Source organism: Myotis yumanensis, unplaced genomic scaffold, assembly GCF_028538775.1.
Source record: "Myotis yumanensis isolate MYYU_CA2020_CCGP unplaced genomic scaffold, mMyoYum1.0.hap1 SCAF_1, whole genome shotgun sequence".
NCBI classification, from domain to species: domain Eukaryota; kingdom Metazoa; phylum Chordata; class Mammalia; order Chiroptera; family Vespertilionidae; genus Myotis; species Myotis yumanensis.
The window spans coordinates 10,368,462-10,395,692 of record NW_027223752.1 but is presented as its reverse complement, the minus strand read 5'-3'; the positions used below and the strand labels follow the sequence as shown (position 1 = coordinate 10,395,692).

General features: G+C 40.7%; 1 protein-coding gene and 1 non-coding gene across 2 annotated transcripts in view; one reads left to right on the top strand and one right to left on the bottom strand.

Annotated features, from left to right (window-relative positions):
* LOC139004173 (cation channel sperm-associated auxiliary subunit beta-like) overlaps positions 1-27,231 on the bottom strand; it is a 104,450-nt gene that overhangs the window by 21,352 nt on the left and 55,867 nt on the right. The window contains exons 17-26 of the mRNA XM_070407328.1: positions 24,772-24,959; positions 21,581-21,913; positions 17,537-17,676; positions 15,339-15,536; positions 14,223-14,333; positions 11,116-11,226; positions 9,186-9,321; positions 7,485-7,585; positions 5,987-6,061; positions 3,063-3,246 (exon numbers count right to left, since the gene is read on the bottom strand). Of these exons, the coding sequence (XP_070263429.1) occupies positions 3,063-3,246; positions 5,987-6,061; positions 7,485-7,585; positions 9,186-9,321; positions 11,116-11,226; positions 14,223-14,333; positions 15,339-15,536; positions 17,537-17,676; positions 21,581-21,913; positions 24,772-24,959 (1,577 nt within the window). The remainder of the gene's footprint in view (positions 1-3,062; positions 3,247-5,986; positions 6,062-7,484; positions 7,586-9,185; positions 9,322-11,115; positions 11,227-14,222; positions 14,334-15,338; positions 15,537-17,536; positions 17,677-21,580; positions 21,914-24,771; positions 24,960-27,231) is intronic.
* LOC139001418 (small nucleolar RNA SNORA51) lies at positions 1,642-1,773 on the top strand. Its single transcript, XR_011470006.1, has one exon. It is a non-coding gene; the product is annotated as a small nucleolar RNA SNORA51 (small nucleolar RNA).

Here is a 27,231-nt window from a genome sequence, read left to right as displayed (position 1 = left end):
TGCCCCACACTGGGGATCAAGCCCGCAACCCAGGTATGCAACCCAGGTATGTGCCCTTGGCCAGAATCGAACCTGGGACCCTTCCGTCCGCAGGCTGATGCTCTATCCCAGTGATGGCGAACCTTTTGAGCTCGGCGTGTCAGCATTTTGAAAAACCCTAACTTAACTCTGGTGCCGTGACACATATAGAAATTTTTTGATATTTGCAACCATAGTAAAACAAAGACATATTTTTGATATTTATTTTATATATTTAAATGCAATTTAACAAAGAAAAATCAACCAAAAGAATGAGTTCGCGTGTCACCTCTGACACACGTGTCATAGGTTCGCCATCACTGCTCTATCCACTTGAGCCAAACTGGCTAGGGCCCCATAGGCTCTTTTGCAGTGTCACCTTGCCGCTCCAGAGAGACGGAGTGTATTTCTCCTCCCTTTGGATCTGGGCTGGCTTCGGGACACCTTGACCAATAGAATGAAGCAGAAGAGACATTCGGAGACTTCCTTGTCCAAATATTAAAGAAGATCAGGGAGCTCCCATGTTTGTGTTTTGGAAGCCAACCTCCGCGTAGGAAGTCCACTTGCGATGACAGCACAAGTCTGTAAGTCAGCCTAAGCCACCTCCATGGAGAAGCCATGTGGGGAGACAGAGGCCTGGCCAGCCCACAGCTATTCCAGTCAAACCAGCTGAGGAGCCAGAGAGGGGAGTTAGGAAGCCCCAGCATACAAAGGAGCCTGGACTTGCGGAGCAGGTGGTTTCTGATAGTCTGTTGCACTGGTGGCCTTCAATGAACCAACCTCACCTGTCAATAGTCATGATCATGCATAGTCCTCTCCCCTTGAATCTGGGCTAGGCGTCCTTTAGCCAGTAGGGTGTGGGTAACATTGTGCTAGCACTAGGCGTAAGTGTGGCAGCTCCCTCTTTTGCATTTTTAGGCGCCTTGATAAGGGCTCCAGCTGCCCTGATAGAGAAGCTACAAAGGGAGGCCATGTGGGTTGGTTTTTTGAGAAGGGAGAGGCCCTGAGACCACATAGAGAGAGAAAGAAGCTCAGACACCAGGTGCTCAGTGGAGCCCAGCCCCTGCCTGCTGAAGGCCATGTGCAAGTGACTCCTGGCAAGACCAGAAGAACGAGGGAGCTCAGCTCAGCCCAGACTACACCATCTTGAGCCAATAAAATGGTTATTATGTCACTAAATTGTGGAGTTGGTCATGGGGCAATAGCTTGAAAGCATCCAGGTAAGAGTGGGATCCTAAAAACTTGATATTTGGAGTGAGAGCAGAACACATCCCTGTCCCACTGGCACAGGGCAAGGGGCAGCGTGATTTGATTTGGCTAATGGGACATGATGGGCATCCCTTGCTTCAGACCGTTCAGATGGCTTGGCTGGGTCTGGTGTCTGGTCCTGGGCCATGAGAAGAGCTGCCAGGTGACTGCTGTCCTTCAGCCCGTGTTCCAGAGGGCGAACATGTGGGACAGACCTGCCTGGAGCAGGCCTGCCCAGGCCAACCCACGGACTGGTGAGCAGGAAACACGTGTTGATTGTCACCCCCACTGAGAACTGAGGCTGGAAGGGTGCTGCCGCTGCAAAAGCTGACTATACACTCGGCCAGCCAATTAACGTTCAAATGCTTCTTTCGGGGCCTCCTGGTGCTTACCACAGGCTGTGTTCTTACACTGACTGTACAGAAATAGGAGGCAGAGTAAACTTACCCCATATACACCTCAGCTCAGGCTCTTTGCCTGGTCTGTATGGTGAATGGGGAGACATTGAGTAAAAAAAAGAATAAAAATTAAAAAAAATGCTTCTTTCGGTGAAACCTTTGCCACGTCCCCATGTGCCTCCCTTGCAGGCTAAATCTCAAAATCCCTCCTGGGCCCCATTCTTAGTGGAATGTTGGATTCCGAAGCAAAATAAATGGGAGGGTGTTAAGCATAACCAGGACAGAAAAGAGTTACACCATGGACTTGCAAGTTATAGAAATGTGTTATTTTATGGTCAACTCTCTGGGGAAATTTTTATGGGTTGGGAGTTTTGAGATGTTTGATCAAAGACTGAAGAACGTAACAGGATCCCAGTTCATTGTCATAGTGCTACTGTGCTCAGTGTGCCAGCTGAGGCTGTAGCTGGGCTTCTCGGGGATTGGACTGACTGATGGGCACCATGCTAGGTGGCAATGCAGGGCCCCACCGCAGATGTCTGGCTCCCGAGTCTCGTTCTGTGTCTGCCTCGCTCCCAGGCTTCTCCAAAGAACTTTCATGGTGTACGGCACAGCCATGATTCCCAGCTCTCAGAACTGGCTCTTCTGGGCTCGATCCCCGCCTCTCCTCCGGTGCTGCTGCTCCTGAGCTTCTCCAGGAGCGTGACTGCTCCCGGAATGGACGGCCATCTTCTGACAGCTTGGGAACAGGCAGTCAGACAGCACACAGAGATTCATCTTTGGCATTCTACACGCCGCACGGAGGTTTGTAAAGCAATACACACCCAGACGCTGTGTCCTTCCAACACCCCCGTGATGGAGGCCATGTTCCCCTCTCGCTAGTACTACAATCGGCTCGTGAAATTGCTTTGAGGAACCCAACTGGCTCCGACTTTAATTCCCATGATGCTCTGAAAGCTCACCTGCAGGTTAGTCTCCTTCACCACCTGTCATGCCCCGGCAGGCCCGCGGGCCGCTCTCCCCGTGGAGAGAGCGAGGCTCAGGCCCTCAGATCCCACAGAACGGGCTCCAGTCAGCAAAAGCCGAAAAGTACAGAAAACCCAACTCACCCGGAGATGGTTATCGTTTCATATTTTTCTAAGACTCTCAAGGAAAAAATCCTTGATAGAAGGGTTGACAGAACAATTTTCGACGGGTTTAAAATAAGAGAACAAAATGGCAAACACATTGACAGAGGGCAATTTTGAGTTTGAACGCCAAATTCTGTAGTCTTTTATCTAGTTTTTATATGAGCCTGTAAATACATTGTTCTAGGAATTGTCGAATACAGCAAGAAAGTAAAGAGAAGATGAAGGTAATCCTAAATTCACTCTTCAGATTTTCATAATTTAGGCAACTGACTGGTACTGATATTTGGTAAGTTCGCTTTGTTTCTTATAATGAATTTCCGGTATCTTTTGCCTGGGCTTACAGTATGTATTTGAAACATAAATGTCGCATAAATTAAGCACACCAGCACCACAGCAGTGGCAATGGCAATAAGTGTGTGTCCTGGAAACTGCAGCGGCACTTCATCGACGTAAATCTGCAACAGAAAAAAGCAAAGTCTTTAAGCTTTCTGAATCTAATAATTCAAAAACACTGAACTTTATGGTTCCCACACGGTGGGGACACTAGTAGGCATTTAGCAAAATTCTGCCCAGACTTATTCAGCAGCCACAAAGCTTGGAAACAGTCTCTTGATAATTTGGTTAAGGAGGAACTTGCGCACAATAGACAGGAAAGAAGAATTCTCCTTATCGTCCGATGCCTTTATCCTGCGTCTTTAGGGGCAGAGGAGGCAGATAGCACCACAGATGGCGGGACAACTTCCTGGAGGACCAAGGGTTCTGGAGGACCAAGCCCAGTGCCGTGGGAACAGGGCCAGGACACGTTGAACGGTCTCACATAGTCAGGGAAGGCGCCTCCTGAGCAGGATCTCAACCAATAAGTGAGCTCCCGGAAGAGAAGGAGCAGAAGGAACATTCCAGCTGTCCTCTCTTTAGAAAATCCTCTATCCGCCTGCTAAAATAGAGAAACGTTTCTCTGTATTGCCTGAACGGATAATTAGTAGACAAGTTCCTAGAGGAGGGATGGGATGACTGACAGAGTGGCACAGAGGCGCCTTTTCCTCTGAGCCTCTGGATGAGAATGGGTTCCATGCCTGTGAAATGCAGAAGTGGGCGTCTGTGGAGGCGAAGGTGCTTCCAGCCCGGTGGCGTACGCTTTCTGGGTGAAGTCGGAAGCAAGATCATCTTTTGAGGCAGAAGGAAGTGGAGTTGAGTGGAAATGGAACAGTGGGGAGTGTGGGAAAATGCTCATTGGATTAGCACAGGAAAAGGATTGACAGGGGTGAAACGCAAGTGAAAGGTACCACCATCCTCCCAGTGACCCAAGGAGGTAGCTGTTTTCTCAGAAACAGACCCTATCTGCCATCAATTCTCCCACAATCCCTTTCAGATTCACCATTTCCAGTCCACTTCCAATATCGCCACCGTGAGCTTTATTGCCTCAAGTTGCATAAATAAACCACTCTAACAGCCTCTTTTTCAAGCTGTCAGTCCACATGGGCGCAATACATTGCCGGAGTAATCTTAACTACCAGCCTGTCTACAAAAAAAAAAAAAAAAAAAAAGTGAGGTTGCTTTATGCAACTAAAAGAATCTTGAACACTGGTAGCAGAAGTAGGTGTCATAAGCAACACAATTTAAAAGGTAGATTTGGCCAAGTGGTGTGGGAAGCAGTTGAGAAACCCCTTTCTAATCTGGAAAGATAATTATCATCCTCATAATGGATTAACTGGCTTAACCATCTCCTGTGGTACTTTAGAGCTCCGATTATGGATCCAATGCTACTGGAATGGTTGGGGAATTGAGAGAAAAATGTTCGATTTTGAATGTGGTCTTCATTACGGCACTCCAAGATAAGAAAAATCTCTCCTGAGCTGGGTCATCAGAGGAGATTGGATATTTGATTTTATTAAGAAAGACCTCGTCTGTAGCCAATGAGAAAGACAATCGTGTGCTCCGTGTAATTGCAAAAGGGAACTTCCTTTTCTGTGCTAAGGCTAGGGGACATCAGAGGGAGCATTGTAATTAATCCGTCTTTCCCTCCATCCCTCTGTTCTGCTTCTTCAGTGTTGGCCAAGTTCCCTCGTGGTCCCCTGTACTATTGTGCTGTTCCCTGAACCTGGGGCTGCCTTTGGAACAAACAGGTGAGAAGAGAAAGAGGAAAATCATGGGATTTCCTCTGACGTGCTTCATAGACCCTATTTCCTATTTCCTCTCTCTAGTGGGGTGGGTTTTCTCTCAGGATCTTGGGCGTCTGCACTGCTGCCATGGCCTCTCAGCACCGCAGGTCTGAGATTCGTCGCTGGGGCTGGGCTTGGGGCAGGGCCAGGACAGAGAAGGAAAGGAGGTGGGGGCCGGCGGAAGGCTGGTTTTGTTATTGATAATGTGGCATCAGTATTTGACAATGAACGAGTAGTCAAGCAATGCAATCAAATCCTCATTCCTTCCCATTCCCCACAGGCGGCAGATGTCATTGTACGAGCAAGCCAAAACGAGTCATTGCACATCATAGGGCATAGGGCAGTGATGGCGAACCTGTGACACGTGTGTCAGAGGTGACACGTGAACTCATTTTTTTGGTTGATTTTTCTTTGTTAAATGGCATTTAAATATATAAAATAAATATCAAAAATATAAATCTTTGTTTTACTATGATTGCAAAGATCAAAAAATTTCTATATGTGACACGGCACCAGAGTTAAGTTAGGATTTTTCAAAATGCTGACACGCCGAGCTCAAAAGGTTCGCCATCACTGTCATAGGGTGATTTGGGGAGGCTGACTTTGGTTCCACGTTCTTTAGACCTTGACAGCTTTGGGAAGATTCAACACTTTACTCTTACAATGCACCTACCCAGAGGCAGGGGAGCACTGGAAATTGTAATTTTTACAGACGCATGGGACTATGGGAAGGGGAGGGTGAGAGGAAGGGCATTAAAAGTCAGAAAACCTAGATAAATATGGCAGGTGGAGAGGGAACAAAAATAAATACAGATGCTTATTAAAATGTCCCCAGCATCGATGGGTCCTGCCACCTGTCGCACGCCCTAACTACATCATCTCTGACAATGTCACCACCGTTCTTCAGGCCCCCTGTCTCCAGGCCTTGTCCACACACGGATCCTGCCATTTTTAATCTCCAGTGTCTTTTGGACAGATGCCTGCCCTGTTATGTCCTCAGCCATCACTCCACTTGATACCTGTGTGTTCACTGTACCTGAAATTCTTCAACTAAGTTACAAAAAGTGACTCCTGGAACAACGGACACTCTGAAGTGGAAAAGCTCGGAGCCCTGTGGAATAAACATACCGGATCATTAGCAGCATCGACATGTATGTCCCTTTAAGTAAAAGTATACACTGGGGCCCCTTTCCCCACAGATGTTGCATTAAAAATTCCAGTCCCCTGAAGGCTCTGAGCATATACTGTATTTGCAAAATAAAAATGGAGGGAGAAGGACAAGAGTTTGAAACAGAGGGATGAAATCGCTGCTACTGGACTTTTAGAATGAAGAAACAGAGATAGGAAACCCAACATGGCCTCCATGCATACATTGAGCTAATCCTCATATTCATGGTTTTAATAGGTCCCCTAACTTTTATTGGCTTTCTCAACAGTTACTTTGATCATGCCAACTTCATGTTTCTGAATAGGCAGCTGGAACCAGAGCCCATTTCCCCCTAACTTTTGGAAACACCCTTCTGCTCCACCTTGATAGATAACGTATTGGTCTTGTCTATCAGCTCAAAAAATCATAAGTTAATGCTAAATTCAACTTTCAGATACCTTTAGAAATAATAACATCGAAGGAAATGGAGAAAAAATAAACACTCTCCATATACTTTAAGGATGCTGTTTCCACTCTCCATATACTTTAAGGATGCTGTTTATCCATATATGTTAAAACTAAGACCAATCTTGGTTTAGACCAGCGGTTCTCAACCTGTGGGTTGCGACCCCTTTGGCGGTCAAATGACCCTTTCACAGGGGTCGCCTAAGACCATCCTGCATATCAGATATTTACATTATGGTTCATAACAGTAGCAACGTTACAGTTATGAAGTAGCAATGAAAATAATTTTATGGTTGGGTCACAACATGAGGAACTATAGTTAAAGGGCCAGAAGGTTGAGAACCACTGGTTTAGACATATACACTTTTAAAAAATAGTAAATTTTTTTTTTGTAAATTTTTATTTATTGATTTTTTTTTAGAGAGAGAGAGGAAGAAAGAGGGAGGAAGGGAGGATAGATATGAGAGAGAGAGAGAGAGAGAGAGAGAGAGAGAAAGAGAGAGAGAAACATTGATTTGTTGTCCCACTTCTTTATGAATTCATTGGTTGATTTTAAAATATATATATATTTTTATTGATTTCAGAGAGGAAGGGAGAGGAAGAGAGAGATAGAAACACAATGACAAGAGAGAACCATTGATCAGCTGACTCCTGCATGCCCCCTACTGGGGGATTGAACCTGAAACCTGGGCATGTGCCCTGACCAGGAATCAAACTGTGACCTCCTAGTTCATAGGTCAACACTCAACCACTGAGCACACCAGCCAGACAGTTTATTTTTGTATGTGCACTAACCAGGGATTGAACCCATACCGTGGAGTATTGGGATGATGCTCTAACCAACTGAGCTACCTGGCCAGGGCTAGACATATACATTTTATTTAAACTCAAAACAAGAAAAACAAAAATGCTGCCCACTTACCTTTACGCTTAAGTTGAGGCCTAAAGGATTATATACTGGGACATGAAGAATAGATTCTAAGTAATTTTTCAGTCTCATTACATTTTCTGGTACAGTGTGTTCTAAAAGTACATGAAGTATATTTTAGGCCCACGTATGCTATTTTCTCACTTTGTATAAAACTTGTTACAGACATTGAGATACAACAAAAGATTTCACTCCATGACATGACCAAGCTATGCTGTATTTTCAGTTGTATTTGACTTCGTGGAGTACACATTTACGGGAGATTAGGCCTCATATCTTGCATTACATCTTTTCAGTGGCATTATTGAAACAGACAAGACCTCTGGGCACCTAAATTCAGGCTGACCTTTCCTTCCAGCTCCATGCTCATGACCAGTCCTAACCTACACATACTTTGTGTCTTTGGCAACGAGATAACTTCAGCATCACCTTAGTGCAGCGGTTCTCAACCTGTGGGTCACGACCCCTTTGGGGGGTCGGACGACCCTTTCACAGGGGTCGCCTAAGACCATTGGAAAACACATATGTAATTACATATTGTTTTTGTGACTAATCACTATGCTTTAATTATGTTCAACTTGTAACAATGAAATTGGGGGTCACTACAACATGAGGAACTGTATTAAAGGGTTGCGGCACTAGGAAGGTTGAGAACCACTGCCTTAGTGGTTGGTAAGTGATTTAAAATAAGGTGGCTGGAAAGTTTCACAATAAGATCATTGAAACCTTTTCCCAAAAAAGTTATCAGTTATTCCTGCCTTTCTTATAGTTCTTTCTAAACTTAGATATGTAGTGTTGGAGTTAGAAATTGCAGGATCTAAAGGAAAAAAAAGCTATGATTGTAGCATTTGCCAATTGCTGTGGTGTAAATACTCTCACCATAGCTAATTTCAAGCTACCAGTGGTTTAACAACCAGTATTCAAAATGCTTGAAGGCTTAAGAATCAGTGCTCAAAAGTTGGTAATAGCAGGTTCCAGCATACCATAGAGAATGGGATGTTAGTTAAAGCAAAATATTTAGTTTTCTTTATTAGTTTTTCATTCCAAAAATGCATATGTTGGGTAGAGTAAGACTCACTGAATATCAAAAGTCTGGATATTTGGTAACATTAATGACTGATCAAAATTTCATTTAACTCTATTGATCTGTCTATCACTTGATCGCCTTAAAGTATTCATACATAAACAATCACAAAAGATGCAATAAAAGCCTACATATTTGAGGTAAAATTGAATTGTGGAAAATTTCATTCTTATTTAAAAATATTTCAGTATCTTTCCAATTATTTTACCATAAAATCTTTAAGAAATTTCCTTATATTATTAGAAGATATATCCAATAGATTATCTGGCAACACCTTTTGTAGTCTCCTGTGAAAGGGGACACTTAGGCCAACATGTAGCAGAAATTCAATCTATCATTTTTGCTATAAATCTACAAAAGAGATTTCAAATATTCCACATTTAAATTCTTCAAAAATGCTTTTATGCCATAGAGTCTAGGTCACTGGAAGTGATGATGAAATAAGTGGAAGATAATAGAAGTATAATGAACAGCAATGTGTCAACTGATTCAAATTCTTTTCCAAAGACCTCCTGGTTGTCTTTTGTGCAGTTCTTGTAAACCACTTATCTAGGTAATAACAATACCACTTATGAGATAAAAAATAATTATAGAAAAGAAGCAAACCCTACTGATTTCCCAGTGTTTCCTCCCATTCACTTCCATCACAGTAACCAGATATGGAGTTTCCATTGGGATGTGTCCATCCTCACTGTAAATATCCAAAGAAACTGGATATTGCAGAACTGGAAACTTAAAACGAGGAACCTAAAACACAAATGCCAAGAATGAATGTAAATTTGGAAACTTCAATACTAATTTGATTTCCTGGTAAAGCACGCATAGCTACATTCCCAAGAGTTTGGATACTCTAAATGAAATGGGCTTCTTATATACAGCAGAATCAATGTGAACTCCAAAAGTACTATGCAAACATGTGCTAACAAAATTCATAACTTTCTATGGGCCTTTTTCACAGGACTTGACTTTTTTGACTAACCTATATCCCATAAGACACTGCATGGCCTGGATACTGTCTGGCTCCCTCATACCTCTCTCCCTGTCAGTCAAATACCGTGCACAAAGGGCAGAGATGGGGAAGGGTTTAGTAACTGTGCTCAACATTATTAGTTATTAGCAAAAGACAAATCAAAACCACCAGGAGGCACCGTCTCATACCCATTAGGGTAGCTATCACAATTTATTACTGGTAAGCAGCTTACAAAGCTAGGAGACAAAATTCAGAAAGACTTATTATTATTGGACTTTTCCCCCTTCTTGGGGATTTTATTTACTCAGGCTCTGGAGTCAGAGTTCAAATCTAACTCGATCACATATGAATGATGTGACCTTTGGCAAATTACCTGGCTTTGCTGTTCTTCAAATGAAATCATGGTGACAGCTCAGAGCAGTGTTTAGTAGACAGTAAATGCTCGAGAAATATTATTGTAATTCAGCAAGGGGGGAGTTGTAGAGGTATGTAACCGTAGCACTCATAATTTATTGACTGTGACCCTATGCCCATTTTGAGATAAGTCACTTAATATAATGCTATATATTTTATTACATGTAAAGATAAATCACTTAAAAAATATATATATAGTTTTACAAGACATTTGAAGTAGATCTACTTGAAAGCGCTACTAAGTACACATTGAACTTAGCTAATGCAAACACCAATATGAACTTGATACATCTTTGAATGTTTTGAGACTAACAGAAGGAAATATTTGAGACAACCCATCCTCTTCACCAAGGTATTATACTGTCACTAGAGGCCTGGTGCACGAAATTCATGCACTCAAGGGAGTCCCTCAGCCAGTTCTGCACCCTCTTGCAGTCTGGGAGCCCTCGGGGGATGTCCAGCTGATGGATTAGGCCCACTTGGCCTAAGCACTGGACATTCTTAACACTGGACATTCTTAGAGCTGTTGTGGAGACGGGAGAGGCTTCCACCACTGCTGCTATGCTTGCCAGTTGTGAGCCCGGTTTCTGGCTGAGTAGTGCTCCCCCTGTGGGAGCACAGTGACCACCAGGGGGGCAGGTCCTGCCTTGAGCATCTGCCCTCTGGTGGTCAGTGCACGTCATAGCGACCAATTATTCTGCCATTCGGTCAATTTGTATATTAGCCTTTTATTATATAGGATGTATTTTGTTACCACTACCAGATTGAACTTCTTGACAATAAGGGTTTCAACTTCTATTATCCAAGACCTGATACACTAAATATTTTTGAATGAATCAATGTTCGCCGTAATGTAGTGGATGGGGTGTTTGATAAGTTACAAATTGTTTTCATGTAGATATGAATGGGTATATTTATAAGAACCTGTGAAAAGGACAGGGCAGTGCAAGTACTGTTCTATTTTACAGGTGATGTTAATTAACTTGTGTGAGGGCAATTAAATCCAGATCTTTTTTAGCTCTGTATCACATTTAGTTCTATATCATAAGAAGACATTATTTCTATGTCATAGTTTTCATATGTAACCAAAATGCACATTTAAAAAAAATCTAAGTAATATGAAAGCATTGTCTTCAGGTAATTAAAAATTACCTTACCTTTTCTCTGCAATCTGAGAAAGCAACCGCATATGAAAACTTCTGATCCTTTGTGCAATTACACTGCTTCCGATTAGACTTATTAGCACACTGTTTGAATTTACCAGATTTCTGCAAATAGAATTAATACAGGTTGACTTTATTTTCCTGTGGCAGGATTTCTACAAACTGAGTAAAACTTCAATAAATATTCGTCCCTTGAGTAAACAAAGTTCCCGATGAGAGGGGGGAAAAGTCCAACAGTAATAAGTCTTTCTGAATTTTGTCTCCCCCCTCCCCTTTGTAATTGGATCCCAAATATCACTCAGTTGCTTGCCAGTGATAAATTGTGATCACGTGCCTAACGGGTATGAAATGATGTCTCATGGTGGTTTTGATTTGCCTTTTAACTAATACTGTTGAGCAAAGTCACTGAGCCCTCCCCCAACTCTGTGTGGTATTGCCTCATCCTGGAATGCTCTTTGTCTGCCCTTTACCCTCTGCACCCCTCCTCATCTCCCCTTGCTTGGTTAACCCTACTCATCTTCAGCCTGGTTCCCTCGGACTAGGTTAGGCATCCCTGGACCACAGTCGTAATGTGTGTTTTGTGTGTCTCCACTATATGTTTATCTTAAACTTTAGGGTAAGGATCAACTGGGAGATTTTTTTTTTTAAAATATTCAGATTTCAGGACTACATCCCATCGTTTCTGATTCAGTAGCTCTGTGGTGAGAATGAGAAAACTGTGTTTTTAGAAATATTCCCAGGTGATCCTGGTTCCGGTTCTGCAGGGCCATGCTGCTCACAAACACTGCACTGGATACGTAATGCTATTTAGTTTGTGTGACTTTTTCTTTAATGCCCGTTCTCCCCCCAGTAGAGTGTAGATCCATAAAGGCATCATGCTTATCATGTTTATTGCTGTGTCCTCAGAGAATGTCTGCACAGCACCTGATAACACTGGAAATGCTGGAATGAACATCTGTTGAATTTCAAAAGATGCATAGAAAACTCTCATCTACTCAGGTATATATTAAATACATTTCTTGTTCAACTCTCCTCCGCCCCAAACCTGATAAAACCCCTAAAGATTCCCATGTAAGCCCAAACCGGTTTGGCTCAGTGGATAGAGCGTTGGCCTGCGGACTGAAGGGTTCCGGGTTCGATTCCGGTTAAGGGCATGTACCTTGGCTGCGGGCACATCCTCAGTGGGAGGTGTGCAGGAGGCAACTGATCGATGTTTCTCTCTCATTGATGTTTCTAACTCTCTATCCTTCTCCCTTCCTCTCTGTAAAAAAAAAAAAATCAATAAAATATATTAAAAAAAAGATTCCCATGTAAATACAGTAAGGTCATATTTCAATAGACGAGGCTTAACTCTAGTGATACAAGGTTTACTAGCATCTCTGTGAGAAACTGGAAGTGAAGAACTTAGTATTATAGTTGCTCATTGCCTGGAGTAGAGCTTGTCTTGAAATCCAAGATTCGATAAGAAGTCAACCTCCTCATGTTGCATGTGCGTGTAACAATATGCACGCGAATGTGTATTATTAGTTTGTTCAACAATTTGTAAGCATTCCCCACGCCTGGCACTGCTCTTGGTACTACAGATACAGAAGAGAGCAAAAGAGGAGTCTTCACCCCTGACCTCTCCTTGGCTCCCATTAGGATTTCAAATGGGCTAAATGGGATGAGAGCATCTTTTCTCGAATGAGAAGAGCCCTCAGACCCATCTCACCTCTCCAGCACAGGGACAAGCACAGTGTCCATAGCAGAGGAGAGTGCTTGTCCCAACAGAGGCACATCTACACTCTAGGAGAGGTTCTGCCTGGAAAACAGCCCAGCTGCACTCGCCCTCTCTGGAGTGTGGAGTGAGCTGGGTAGAGACTAGAGAACAAGTACATTATAGGGTAGCTTGTTGAGGAAATTTTATAGATGCCGGTGGAATCTCTCTCTAGAAAAATGCACCTGCCTGCCTATTTATGTGTACAAACAGACATTCATATCCATTCATGAGCTCCCTCTCTCTCTCTCTCTCTCTCTCTCTCTCTCTCTTTCTCACACACACACACAATGACATAAAATGGCTTCTTTTGTTAAAAACTCCCCATTGTCTTCCCCTCTCACAGAGCATAAGCCAGATTCTTACAATGATTTATAAGGTTGCCCGTGACCTGGCCTTGGCATTACCTATGACCTGATTTCCCCCAGGTCGATCTGCTCAAGCCGCACTGGCCTCCTCATCCTGGAATGCTCTTTGTTCCTCAAATATGTCAGGCATATTTCCAACTCTGGGCCTTTGCAGTTTCAAACAGTTCGTCTGTCTGGAATGCTCTTCTGTCAGATACGACATGGTGCACTCCGCCACTGTTCTCAGGTTTTTGCTTAAATGTTACATTCATTGCGAAGCCCTCCTTAACCACTCTATTTAGAGTTGTAATTCCCTTCTCCACATTACTCATCCCCACCCCCTGCCTTATTCCTTGCCTTATTTTTCCTCTTTGTACTTATTACAATTTTACATATTTTATTCATTTATTTTATTTATTGTATTCCATAAAAAAAGTAAACTACATAAGGCAGGGTTGGTGTGTGTGCTGTTTTAAAAAAAATCTATTTTGTTCTCTGACCTCTTTAGAGTCCTTGATTCTAAAACCATATACAGGAGTAGCAGTAAAATGAAAGGAACTAAAGTAGTAGTAGGAGAAATGGGTAGCAGCAGTAGTAGTATTAATTATCATCATTATCACCACTATCATCACCACCACTAGCACCATTAATCACCACCACCATCATTATCACCATCATCATCACCATCATCACTGCCACCACCATCACTATCACTATCATCATCACCATCATCACCACCATGATTATCATCATCACTATCACCACCATCATCAGCATCATCTCTACCACCACCATCATCAGCATCATCATCACTATCACCACCATCACCATCATCACCATCATTACCATCATCATCATCATCACTATCGAGAGCAGATGGAGCATTGTACTAAATGCACCTTTTCATTTAATCCCTGTAGCTATGTTCAACTGTAATTTTACTCAATGATTTCTTGAATTCAAATAAATACTAGTTTAGTTGTAAAAAAATTACTTACCCTTGACTTGGGAAATAGATTTCTTGGTATGGGTTTGCTAGGATCTGCATGATAAAAATTATCTGTAAGTGGAATAGCAACTCCCATATTAGATGGAGGCCTGTAGTTTACCTGCAGGTGATTAAACAAAGAAAATGTATAACTCATTATTTACTATGTCTTCAATTTAAATATCTTAACTTTCCAGAAAAGCATTCAAAGCAAATATTTTGCTTTTGGTTCCAGGTATTAAAGTAAATTTCTATTCACCCTACACTCCCAATTCAGTATTTTCTGGAATTTCAACAACCCTAGTCCATGGCAATATAATGTGAACCTTGAAAATAAGTTAAAAACTCTTTAGTACCTAAAACAGTGGCCATTAAGTCAATGCAAAATACAGTGGGGCCTTGACTTACGAGTGTCCCGACGAACGAGTTTTTGAGATACCAGCTGTCTCTCGGCTGATTTTTTGCATTGAGTTGATAGAGTAATTTGAGTTAACGAGCTCCTTAACGAGCTTGGTCTCAGAACAAAATAAATTCGTAAGTCAAGGCTCCACTGTAGTTTAAACATCTTATAAAAGGTCCTAGTGACATATTTAGTAAATAATTCTTCAAGTTTGGTTATTTGCTTTTTTTTTGTCACAAAAATTGTAAGTAGTAAGCTAGTTATAAGAGTAATCATTTATATTTTAAAAAGATAAAAAAATAAAAAGAGTCACAGATTCTGACAAGGCAAAAATTAAAATTGTTACTACATTGAAATGGAGCATATATATTACACACACACACACACACACACACACACACACACTCAGGATGGGTCAAAATAAGGGCAAATAACTTCATATTTTGCAAAATCCTAAGATTATGCCACTATTAACATGCATAAATGATGTTAATAATGATGAAACTAAGTTACCAAGAAAAATAATTATATCAGAAAGCTTTTACATTTTAGAAATAAATAATAACCACATCCTTAAAATGACATGAGGACTGAAAAATAACTGGAGCGTGAGCATCTTAAGAAAGCAATGCTGAGACTGAGTGGCTAGCCAACCACACAAGTAATACATCACTGGCATTCTTAAAACAACCTGCTCAGGGTTTTCTAGTGTGTTTTGTTTTTTACCGGCAAAGTTTTGATCATGTTAAAATCCCGACTGTACGGGTGAACCCCTTCGAGCCATTCATCCCTTGTGATCAAGGTGCTAGGATTGTGGCGCATGGACTTTAGATAACTGCAGCTGCTTTTCAATGTTGGTGTAAACGTTGTCACAAAGCAGTCTGTCGAGGCTCCCCAGACAATAAGTGCCAGTGACGTTGAACCCTGGAAATATCCAAAGAACGGAAGGTTATTTCAAGTAACTGTTATAGGCTGCACTAGGCCCACTCAAAGTTCATACGCTGATGTCTTAACCCCTCGCATCTCAGAGTGTGACTGCATTTGGAGATAGGCCCTTGAAAGAGGTAACTGAGATAACATGAGGCCATTAGCATCGCTCCTAATTCCAGAGGATGGGTGTCCTTACACCAAAGGGAAATTTGAAGAGAGACACACGCAGAGATGATGTGAAGACACAGGGAAAAGCGAGGAGGCCTTAGAAGAAACCAGCCCTGCTGACACCTTGAACTTGGACTTCTAGCCTCCAGAACCATGGGAAAATAAATTTGTGGTGTTTAAACCACTCAGTGTGTGGTATTTTGTTATGGTAGCTCTAGCAAAATAACACAGAAACCAACTAAAGAACATAGGAAAGTAATAGGAAAAGAAACACACACACAACAGAAATAGAGTGATAAGTTTGACAAAAAGATCTGTTTCAGAATAAATCATAACAGAAAACATAACATTGTTTTCCCGGAAGAAAAACATTCCCATCTAATTGGATATGGACAACTTTTGGAAATGAGCAAGAGTCAGGAAGTAACAGCATAGTCACATCCAACTCACGTTGATGGGGCTTCCCCCAGTCCCTGAGGGGCACCTGGATATTTGCTTTGATGATATGAATAAAATAACTCAGATTTGGCATACATTTTGAAAAAAAAGTTACTCACTTAGCAATCACTGTATTTCACACAGATCTGTTTTTAGTAGGAATTTATGCACAATAAGTATATTTGAACCTGGAACAATATTAAACATCCAATACAATTTGATAAATTCGATTTGACATTTAAAATATTTTTGGAATTTTAAGAACGTAGGCATACTAGTAACTCCAGTGATGTAGTAAACTCTGGTAGTGGTAGTTTTGCTTCTATTCCCATATTCTGTAGCCATTAAAATGGATGTATTTTTAATGAATTTTTGCCCAAACACATTGAACCAGATATAAGCAGAATTATACCATTAAAGGAAATTTGGGGATGGCAGGGAAGCACAAGTTAAATATGAGACAAGGAAGCAAACAGAAAAAGCCAGAATGTTGGACATTCTATAACACACCTGACCCAGTTGCCACACATTCAGTGGCAGGGGAAGAAAATGGAATAGTATTTTTCAACTAAAAAAAACACCTTAAGAGATAAAGCAATTATATACTATGTGGATCTCAATTCAAACAAACCAACTATAACATTTTTTGAGAGAATTGGGAAAATTTGATTATAGACCAAGTTTTATAGACTTATAAGTTGTAAGACAAAATTTCAGTTTTAAAAGTTTTAGGGATGATGATGGCATTATGAGTATGTGAGAGATAATACACAGATTTTTAGAGATGTATATTGAAGCATATAGGAGTGAAATGACATGTTTGCTATTTGTTTACAAATGTCAGAATCTAAACAAAAAATTAGACAGGGATGATAAAACTAACAAAATCTTGACTAATTCGAGTGCAAAAGATACATGGAAATTCTACTTTTGTCTACATGTTAATGTTTTCATGATAAAAAAAACTTTAGAATATGTAGAAAAAAAATATTGACTCAAGGATTAAAACATAGTTAAGTGATAGGAGCAAATTTTCTAAAGTGTATATATAACACTTTCCCAATTTTAGGGGAAAATACTGTAGGCTCAAAGTGATTGAACATTTTCTTCTTTAGATGCCCTACTTGAAACATCACATTTAATTCTCAAAACAACCTTACGAGGTAGGTATTATTATTATTATCTTCTCTATTTTATAGATAAGGAAACTTAACTACAGCAAAGTAACTTTCTCAAGTTCACATAGAAAGTACCAGAAATGAGATCTATCTCAGGTGGTCTTTTCAGAGCTCCTTTTTTTAAACCCTAACCCTAACTCTTCTTTTCCTTAGCTTACATGCTACATTTTCTCTAATTAATGATTTCTCTGTAATTAAAGAAAATCTTACTTGAAGGAAAGTTTTGCTAGCTGCAGAAATTTCCATTTGGTATCTATCAGTATTATCAAAAGAGCCTTTAACTTTAACATCCAACAAATTTGGGTTTCCAACAATTGCTTTCAGTAGTGGTACTTCAAGTGTATGAGCACCTATAGAAACAAAGCTAATGGTTAATATCTATACTAATAAAAGGGTAATATGCTAATTAGACTGGGAGACCTTCCGGACATCCATCCAGACAAAGCCATGGTGGCGGGGCTGAGGCAGAGGCAGTTGGGGGCGAGCAGGTTGGTGGGGGGGGGGGACAGTTGGGGGCGAGCAGGCTGGCAGTGGGGGCAGTTGGGGGCAAGCAGGCCACCGGGGGGGAGGGGGGCAGTTGGGATGATCAGGCTGGTGGAGGGGGGAAGTTGGGGGCGAGCAGGCCAGCAAGGGGGGGCAGTTGGGGACAAGCAGGCCAGCAGGCAGAGTGGTTAGGAGCAATCAGGCAGGCAGGCAGGTGAGCGGTTAGGAGCCAGTGGTCCTGGATTGAGAGAGAGATGTCTGACTGCTGGTTTAGGCCCAATCCCTAAACCAGCAGTTGGACATCCCTGAGGGGTCCCAGATTGGAGAGGGTGCAGGCCGGGTGATCAGGCCGGCAAGGGGGACATTTGGGGGTGAGCTGACTGGTGGGGGTGGTGCAGTTAGGGATGATCAGGCCAGAAAGGGGGGCAGTTTGGGGCAATCAGGCCGGCAGGCAGAGTGATTAGGGGTAATCAGCAGTCAGGCAAGTGAGCGGTTAGGAGCCACTAATCCCAGATTGCGAGAGGGATGTCTGACTGCCGGTTTAGGCCTGATCCCTAAACCAGCAGTTGGACATCCCCTAAGGGGTCCCAGATTGGAGAGGGTGCAGGCCAGGCTGAGGGACCCCCCCCCCCCCCCAGTGCATGAATTTCATGCACTGGGCCACTAGTTAAATCATAAAAGTTTTAATCAATTTAATAATGATTGGCTAATACAGAATATATTATCAAGACTGCATAATGGCTGTGAATACAGTTAATATAGAGTTAACTTTAATAGTTATTAGAAAACATTAACTTTGCAAATATTTTCTTCAAATTTCTCACAAAAATATTGCTCCTCTCCACCCCTTAGTCCTCAGCCAGGTTCTCCAATGCATGTAAAGGTCATTTGGTTAGTACTGGTCACCCTGAGTTGGATAACTCAATAGAGAAACTGAAGGGTAGAGATTACTGAATCATATGGTAGTTCTATTTTTAATTTTTGAGGAACTTACATACTGCTTTCCATAGTGGCCCAACCAAGTTACATTCCTACTCCTCTCCCCATCCTCAGCAACTTTTGTTATCTTGTCTTTTAGATAATAGTCATTCTAACAGCTGTGAGACAGTATCTCATTGTGGTTTTGATTTGTACTTCTCTGATGGTTAGCAATGTTGAACACCTTTTCATGTTGGCCATTTGTGACTTCTTTGGGGAAATGTCTATATTCAGGTTCTTTGCCCATTTAATTGAATTATTTGTTGTTTTTTCGTCATTCAATAAGAGTTCAGTATATTTTTTAGATATTAACTCCTTATCAGGTACATGTTTGCAAATATTTTTCCCGTTCCATAGATTGCCTTTTCATCCTGTTGATTATTATTATTATTTTTTTTTTTTGGTGCAGAAGCTTTTTAGTTTGATGTAGTCCCACGTATCTACTTTTGCTTTTATTGCCTGTGCTTTGGGTGTCATTTTAAAACAAATCATTAACAAGACCAATGTCAAAGAGCTTCTCCGCTTAGTTTTCTTCTAGGAATGTTATGCTTTCAAGTCTTACATTTAGTCTTTAGTCCATTTTTGTGAGTGATGTACGGGTCCAGTTTTACTCACGTGCAACACCTTTTAATAAAGCGATTATTTCCCTATTGTACATTCTTGGCTCCCTTGTCAAAGATTAGCTGACTCGATATGCATGGGTTTAATTCTGGGCTCTCTATTCTATTCCATTGGTCTGTCTGTTTTTAAGTCAGTATGTTTTCATTAACATAGCTTTGTAATATAGTTTGAAATCAGAAAGTGTGATGCCTCCAGCTTTGTTCTTTCTCAATATTGCTTTGGCCACTCAGGGTCTTTAATGTGATTTACCATGTTAACAGAATGAAGAATAAAAATTGTTGATCACCTCAATAGACGCAGAAAAAGCATTCGTCAAAATTCAACATTCATTCATGATAAAAAAAAAAAATCTCAACAAATTAGGTATATAAGGACTATACCTCAACACAATAAAGGTTTCAACCCTCCCCCCCCCAAAAAACATCTATAGCCTTCATTTACATAAATTGTATTTGGTTCTGTTTTTCATATAAGCCTCTATGAAAAGTGTTTTTTCCTGTCATTATGGTTCATATATCTCCATTTACCTCTTTAAAAGTTTTATATATGCTTATTTTTAAATGTCTTTCGAATTTTTCTATTATGACAAGTTCTTGGAGTTTAAAATTTTCTACTTCCTGTGCCTATTGGTCTTCTCTTCTGCTGGATCATTTTCTTGCATAGCTTTAAAATTCTTTTCCTCCATTCATGTTTAGTGAAGATTAATTTTTTTCCATGGAAGTCCACATTACCTGGCTTATGAAAATATCCTAAGAAGGGTTTTATGCTAGCTTGTGCTGGTTCTCTGGGGTTATAATCATTTCTCAGCTTCAGATTCCTGCACCTGGTGGGTACTCTCTGGTGTTGCTCAGCCTTGGGGTTTGGGTCTTTTACAGAAGATTCTTTTTCTCCACTTTGAGTCCCATGGAAATGTCAGCTCCCCAGCTCCACTTTGGGTGGCGATATGTACAGTTTTCCTAATCCCCTCTTCATGGCTCAACAGTCTCAGTTCCAATTTCCTAACCCAAAGTAGGAAGCAGCCACATCTTCTGCCAAGGTTTGGGAATTAAAATTATCCCTCTGCCCAGATAGCCTGTACGCGAGCCTCAAATCCTGCGGGAAACCACACATTAGCTCCTTTTTTAGCTTTGAGTTCACTCTTCATTTCTGGTGACACGCTTTTCTTCTCTTCCCTTCCCTTCCTTCCCCTCCTGCCTCTCTTTCTGGCTCCGTTAATACTTAATTTTTTTGTTTTATTTTTTCCCCCAGTATGCCATTTCTCCATCATCATTAACATTTCGTTATTTTTTAGAATTAATTTTTAGAGAGAGTGGAAGAGAGGGGGAGAGAAAGAGAAACATCGATGTGAGAAAGACACATCACTTGGTTGCCTCCTACACAAGGGATCGAGCCTGCAATCGAGGTACATGCCCTTGACTGGAATCAGACCCAGACCCTTCAGTCCAAGGGCTGATGCTCTATTCACTGAGCCAAACCAGTTAGGAATTGTTATTATTTTTTAAATAAATAAATGACTGAAAAAAATAGGGAAAGGTTTAAAATTTTATTTAAAAACCATTATTTGGCTTTAAATAAATACTTGAAATAATTATAAAAATCCAAGGTAATTAAAAGGTTTAATTTTCAGAGGTAAGCAAAAAATCTAAAGTCCCATGTAATCTTGGCCTGCTAACGGAACCTCATTTCCTCGTTTGTAAAATGAGGATTATAGTCTAGCCTTTTAGAGTTGTTATAAACATTAAATGAAAAAAATATAAAAATCATTTAATACAGAGCCTCATCCATAGTAAATGCTCAATAATTAGAAACTAATACTGTTATAAGTAGAATGCCAGCCATTCTGGAAACCAAAGATAAAGAAAAATATCCCGGCCGGCCGGCATGGTTTGGTGGGTGAGCATTGACCTATGAACTAGGAAATCATGGTTCAATTCCCCATCAGGGCACATGCCCAGGTTGCAGGCTGGGTCCCCAGTGAGAAGGCAGCTGATCAATGATTCTCTCTCATCATTGATGTTTCTCTCTCTCTCTCTCTCTCTCTCCCCCCCTCTCTCCTTCATCTCTGAAATCAATAAAACATGTTTTTAAAAAAGAAAAATATTAGCGTATATTTCACATTCAGGGTAAACAAAAACATCTTCTTTTGATGTTTCCCAAAAAAAATAAACTTACCTTTACCGTGAGGTATGACCTTAATTCCTAAGGTCTGAGATTTCCCCAGATCAATGTATCTCAGGACATTGAGGGATAGTGTATTATCATCTTGCTGAAACAAATAATTACACGGTTTTGTGTATATTTCCCATTTCCGTCCATTCCTTTCTCCAAAGTCATATAATAACCATGAGTCTTTTACAAAAGTCATGTTGTTGGGAACTCTTTCGGGCACGGTGGCCATCGCTAACGCATTGTTGCCATCTACAATGCTTGTGATCAGGAAGCTGCTGTAACCAGGAATCACCACTGTCTTCTCTATATCCGAATCTTGAAATGAAGAAACAACACCTGGAGCTAGAACAGAAATGATTTGCTATGAAATAAAACAGCTACTGTTCTTCAAGCATTCTGGCAGATATAACTGATGAACACACTATTTGAGTTCTTTGTGTGTGTGTGTGTGTGTGTGTGTGTGTGTGTGTGTGTTTTGTTAATTCTCACCTGAGGATATTTTTTCCCCTTGGTTTTTAGAGAGTGGAAGGGAGGGGGAGAGACAGAGAGAGAAACATCGATGTGAGAGAGACACAGCAACTGGTTACCTCCTGCATGCACCTCTACTGGACAGGGATCGAGCCTGCAACCGAGGCACGTGCCCTTGGCTGGCATGGAAACTGCAACCCTTCAGGCCGAGGGCTGACGCTCTAATCACTGAGCAAAACCGGCCAGGGCAAGTTTTAAAACTACGGTCTTTTAAAAAAATATATATATATTTTATTGATTTTTTACAGAGAGGAAGGGAGAGGGATAGAGAGCTAGAAACATAGATGAGAGAGAAATATCGATCAGCTGCCTCCTGCACACCTCCTACTGGGGATGTGCCTGCAACCAAGGTACATGCCCTTGACCGGAATCGAACCTGGGACCTTTCAGTCCGCAGGCCGACGCTCTATCCACTGAGCCGAACTATGGTCTAAACCATAAAACACATTGGCCAGATTTCAGGTTATAAATCAAATTATTTTATAGAAAGTGTGTCACGAATATGTCAAGCACAAACCTGTACTTTACACTTGACTAGAATGGATTCTTTTTATTTTTTTGTTTGTTTTTAGCTTCAAAAAGTGACGATATATTCTATCTCATGCTGTATGTCCACAGCAGATTGGCTAGGGGTTTGATTTTGTTTCTTTTGTTCTCAGTGACGCTCAGGCTGGTAAAGTCTCTACCTTCTGAAATGAGACAGTGTGAAGGGTGAAATAGATTCTGTAAAATTATCAGTGGGGGGGGGGGGGGGGGGGGAGCTGATTTCTTTACTGTAAAACTGCCAAGCGCTTCAACCTTGACTCTTGACCGTGATTCTATAAGAGAAGGATAATGTAATCAGTGTTCCCCCAGTACCTAAAGGTCTGCCTGCTACACGGAAGGTGCTCAATAAATATTTGTTGAACGGATGGATAATCGATTGTTTAAGGAGAGCATGAAGATTTAGAAGAAAAGAAGCTCGAGGGCGGGAACGTAAGCAACACCGTCATGTAAGGAATGGAAGATTCCACAAAGCAGACAAAGAAGAAATGATCAGAGAAAAGCCATCGGAGAGAACCTGAGGAAAGCCGAAAGAAGGCTATTTCAAGGAGAGGGAGGGCATCATTATGAAATGTTTCTCTTTTTTTTTTCTTTCATTATCAAGGGTTTTGAATAGATCATGAAACATATCAACAAAACTTGCCTTATTCTGAAATCATAACTAGAAGTAGTCAGAAAAGAATCTCATAATTCCCTTGACTAGGCACACATGCTCTAAGTCAGTGATGGCGAACCTTTTGAGCTTGGCGTGTCAGCATTTTGAAAAACCCTAACTTAACTCGGTGCCGTGTCACATATAGAAATTTTTTGATATTTGCAACCATAGTAAAACAAAGACTTGTATTTTTGATATTTCTTTTATATATTTAAATGCCATTTAACAAAGAAAAATCAACCAAAAAAAAGAGTTCATAGGTTCGCCATCACTGCCTAATTTCTCCCATATCAGACACACCAATAAATCCTTCCCTCCACCCCCCTTTCCCTCCTCCCTCCAGGCTGTCATGTAAGGTCTCTCCTTCCCTTTATAGGGAAATTCCCCAAGTTGCCTTTATTCATGGGTCTTCCATTTCTCTCCTCTCATAAGTTTTTAACTTTAATCCCATTAGATTTTGGTCTCTACTACTCCACCCAACCACAGCCATTGTCAAAGTTACCAATGACTTTCACATAAATCCACTGGCCAGTTTTCTTTCATCATCTTACCTGACTTATTGGTAGCACCTAAACATCTTCACTCAGTTCTCCTCTGAGCATATCTTCCGATCTCCTTTCTAATTCTTCTGCATCTCCTGGACGACTAATTGTTGGAATTCCAGGGGTTGGACCTCAGACCTCTTCCTTTCTATACCTACAATCATTTTCTCATCTGGTCTCATAGCATTAACTATCATGTGTATGCTGACTGCTCAAATTTATCTCTCCAGTTCAGATGTTATAACTGAGTGCCAGACTTGTCTTTCTAAATAGCCACCTTATTTCTCCACTTGGATGAGCAACAGGCATCTTAAATTTAATATGATCCCTCACCTGATTATTGTAATAGCCTCCTGATTTCTCTGCTTTCCTTCTTGCCCTTTCTCCATCACCTGCCCAGTCTATTCTCAACACAAAAGCCAAAGTGGATCTTATTAAAACATAAGTCCAGTCATGTCACTTTTTGTTCAAAGCTCCTCCAATGACTTCCTACTTACTCAGAGTAAAACCCAAATTCTTACAAAAATTACATTAAGTTTTGCTATGTATCTATCATATAATCCTTTGAAATAGAAATATCCTACATAATACTGGTTAAAAAATTTTTTATTATGGCAGGCAAAATCTGCATGGACTTCCTATTTTCTTTTGTTCCTCCTGAATACTATTTAATAAAAAAAAATAACACCAGGAATAAATGAAAAATTCCACTGTTGATGTAAATATCGATGGAGTTATAGCTAGGTTTTAGTACATAGTAAATATAAAATTCCTCCAGAAACCTACATAGATGTATACTTCTGTAGGTTGCCAATTGGACTAAATTTTGAAATCTATTGTTCCATAAGTGAACATGAATGACCTTTTCAAAAGATAATTTTTCATTTTTATTAGCCATAAGAGCTATATTATATTATCACACTTACTTTGTAGATCAAGAGTAAGTTTGTAGAATTTTCCATCTTGATTAATGGAAAGGGAACTAGACAAACAAGAGCTCTCCTTCACATCTTCTAAGTCAAAAGGTTCGATTATTTCTGCAATAACTGCAGACAAAAATCCTTCAGGAATATTGTGTTGCAATAGCTTTTTTATGTAAGCATTTCCAGTTTTCCTAAACAAACCAACACACATTAAGGAATGTGGATAAAACTGTGGCGTGAATGAGCAAGTTTATGAATACATAATTTACAAACAAAATGTACCACACATATGGCTACCACATAAACATTTGATTAGTACTTCTTCAATCTCATTAGTTAATTAACAAAATGCCAATTACAGCAGTGGGACACAATTTCCCACCTATCAAATTAAGCAAAGATCTTTTAAATGACAGGTTCAGGAGTGGTAAGAATTGAGTGGAGAAAGGCATGCATCCACTTGTGATGGTATTATAAATTGGTGCAAACTTCCCAGAAAGCAATTTGATAACTTGATATCACTTAGAGCTATAGCATTATTTGTTTCCCTCTGATGCCATAAACCTACTGGCAAGGCTCCGTCCTAAGGAAATAACACGGCAGGGGGGTAATGCGAGAGCGGCATCTTCCCACATAAAGACATCCATCATAGAATTATGATAACAGTTAGAAATAAGAATGACCAATAACAGGAAAATTAAGTCGATGTTACGACATGATCTACTTAGACAAAATGCTACTATTACAATGGTATTTACGGAGTTTTTAATTATATATGGGAGGTGATTATATTACAATGTCTAAAGGAAAGAAGCAGGGTGAAGACTGTTAAAATGCATCTTGAAAGAACTAACCAGGAATTCAGCAAAGTGTTAACAGTTATTATTCCCATTTTCTTCTTTATGTTTATCCATGTTTAAGAAATTTCTACAATGGGCATGCACTTTTTAGTCAAGAAAAACAATCTATTTTAAAATATTAACCTAGGACATCCACATGCAAAAAAAATTCTAGATACAGACTTTACATCCTTTATAAAAATTAACTTAAAATGGGTCATATACTTAAATACAAAAGTCAAACTTATTAAATCCTAGCAGATAACCTAGGGAGAACATGTAGATAATCTTGGGCATGGCAGTGACCTTTGACATACAATGCCAAAGGCACAATCCATGAAAGAAAATAATTGATAAGCTGTACTTTATTAAAATTAAAAACTTCTCCTCTGTGAACCACACTGTCAAGAGAATTAGAAGACAAGCCACAGACGGCAAGAACATATTTGCAAGAGACCTATCTGACAAAAAGACTGTGAACCAAAATAAACTGTAGGAGAGGAAAAAAGAAGCCTTTTCCCCCTCTCCCTTCCTAGGTTCTGTGGCTGGGGCCTTGTAAATCCAACTGACAAAAGACACATGTGTGTCATGCTTACACACAGGAGAAACTCCGTGATGACTAACTCAAAGGGGTGGTTAGAACTTGCAGCTTATCTAGCATCTTAATAAAGATCGTTGAAATCTAATGCCAAGGCGATGGTGTTAGAAAGTGAGGCTTTTGGGATGTGATTTGGGTCATGAAGGTGGAGCTGAATGGACTAAGACACCCACTCGCCTCTCCTTTCTATTTAACACGGTCCTAGACACTGCAATAGGACAAAGGGACAATACGCTAAGAAGTGTTAAGGAAGAAACAAGGCAAGCTCTTTGCAGGTGATATGATTATCTACTTAGAAAAATTTCTACTCAGAAAACCCAAAGGAGTATATAGTAACAGTTCTGGAATTATTAAAAGAATTTAGCAAATTTGAAAAAAAAATTTAAAAATATATTTTATTGATTTTTAACAGAGAGGAGGGGAGAGGGATAGAGAGTTAGAAACATCGATGAGAGAGAAACATCGATCAGCTGCCTCCTGCACACTCTCTACTGGGGATGTGCCCGCAACCCAGGTACATGCCCCTGACTGGAATCGAACCCGGGACCCTTCAGTCCACAGGTCGATGCTCTATCCACTGAGCCAAACCGGTTTGGGCTGAAAATTTTGAATATACAAAGTCAATTACAAGACTTGTACTTTTGTTTTAAATGCAGAAAGATGCACACCCGACAAGAAGAAATAGAGAAAGCACAAAGTCAACACGTAAGCCCATCATTGAACTAAGGTCCCAAGATAACCAACTAACTTGAAGTCCAGGGGAATGAGCCACTCCAAGGAAAGTCTGGACACTGGCACAGTCTTCCCTCTATAAAAGCATGGGAGGCAGGAACACAGCGCTGGCCACAAGTCAAGAGGTAAGGATTAGCTAAAATCGTAAAAACTGCCAAAGGCTGGCACATGAGTCCGGAAATGCTGAGGCACCTTAAAGTGACATAAGTCAGAGAAACACAAACACCACATGACTTCACTGACACGTGGAGTCTAAAGAGCAATATAAACGGACAAACAAAACAGAAACAGACT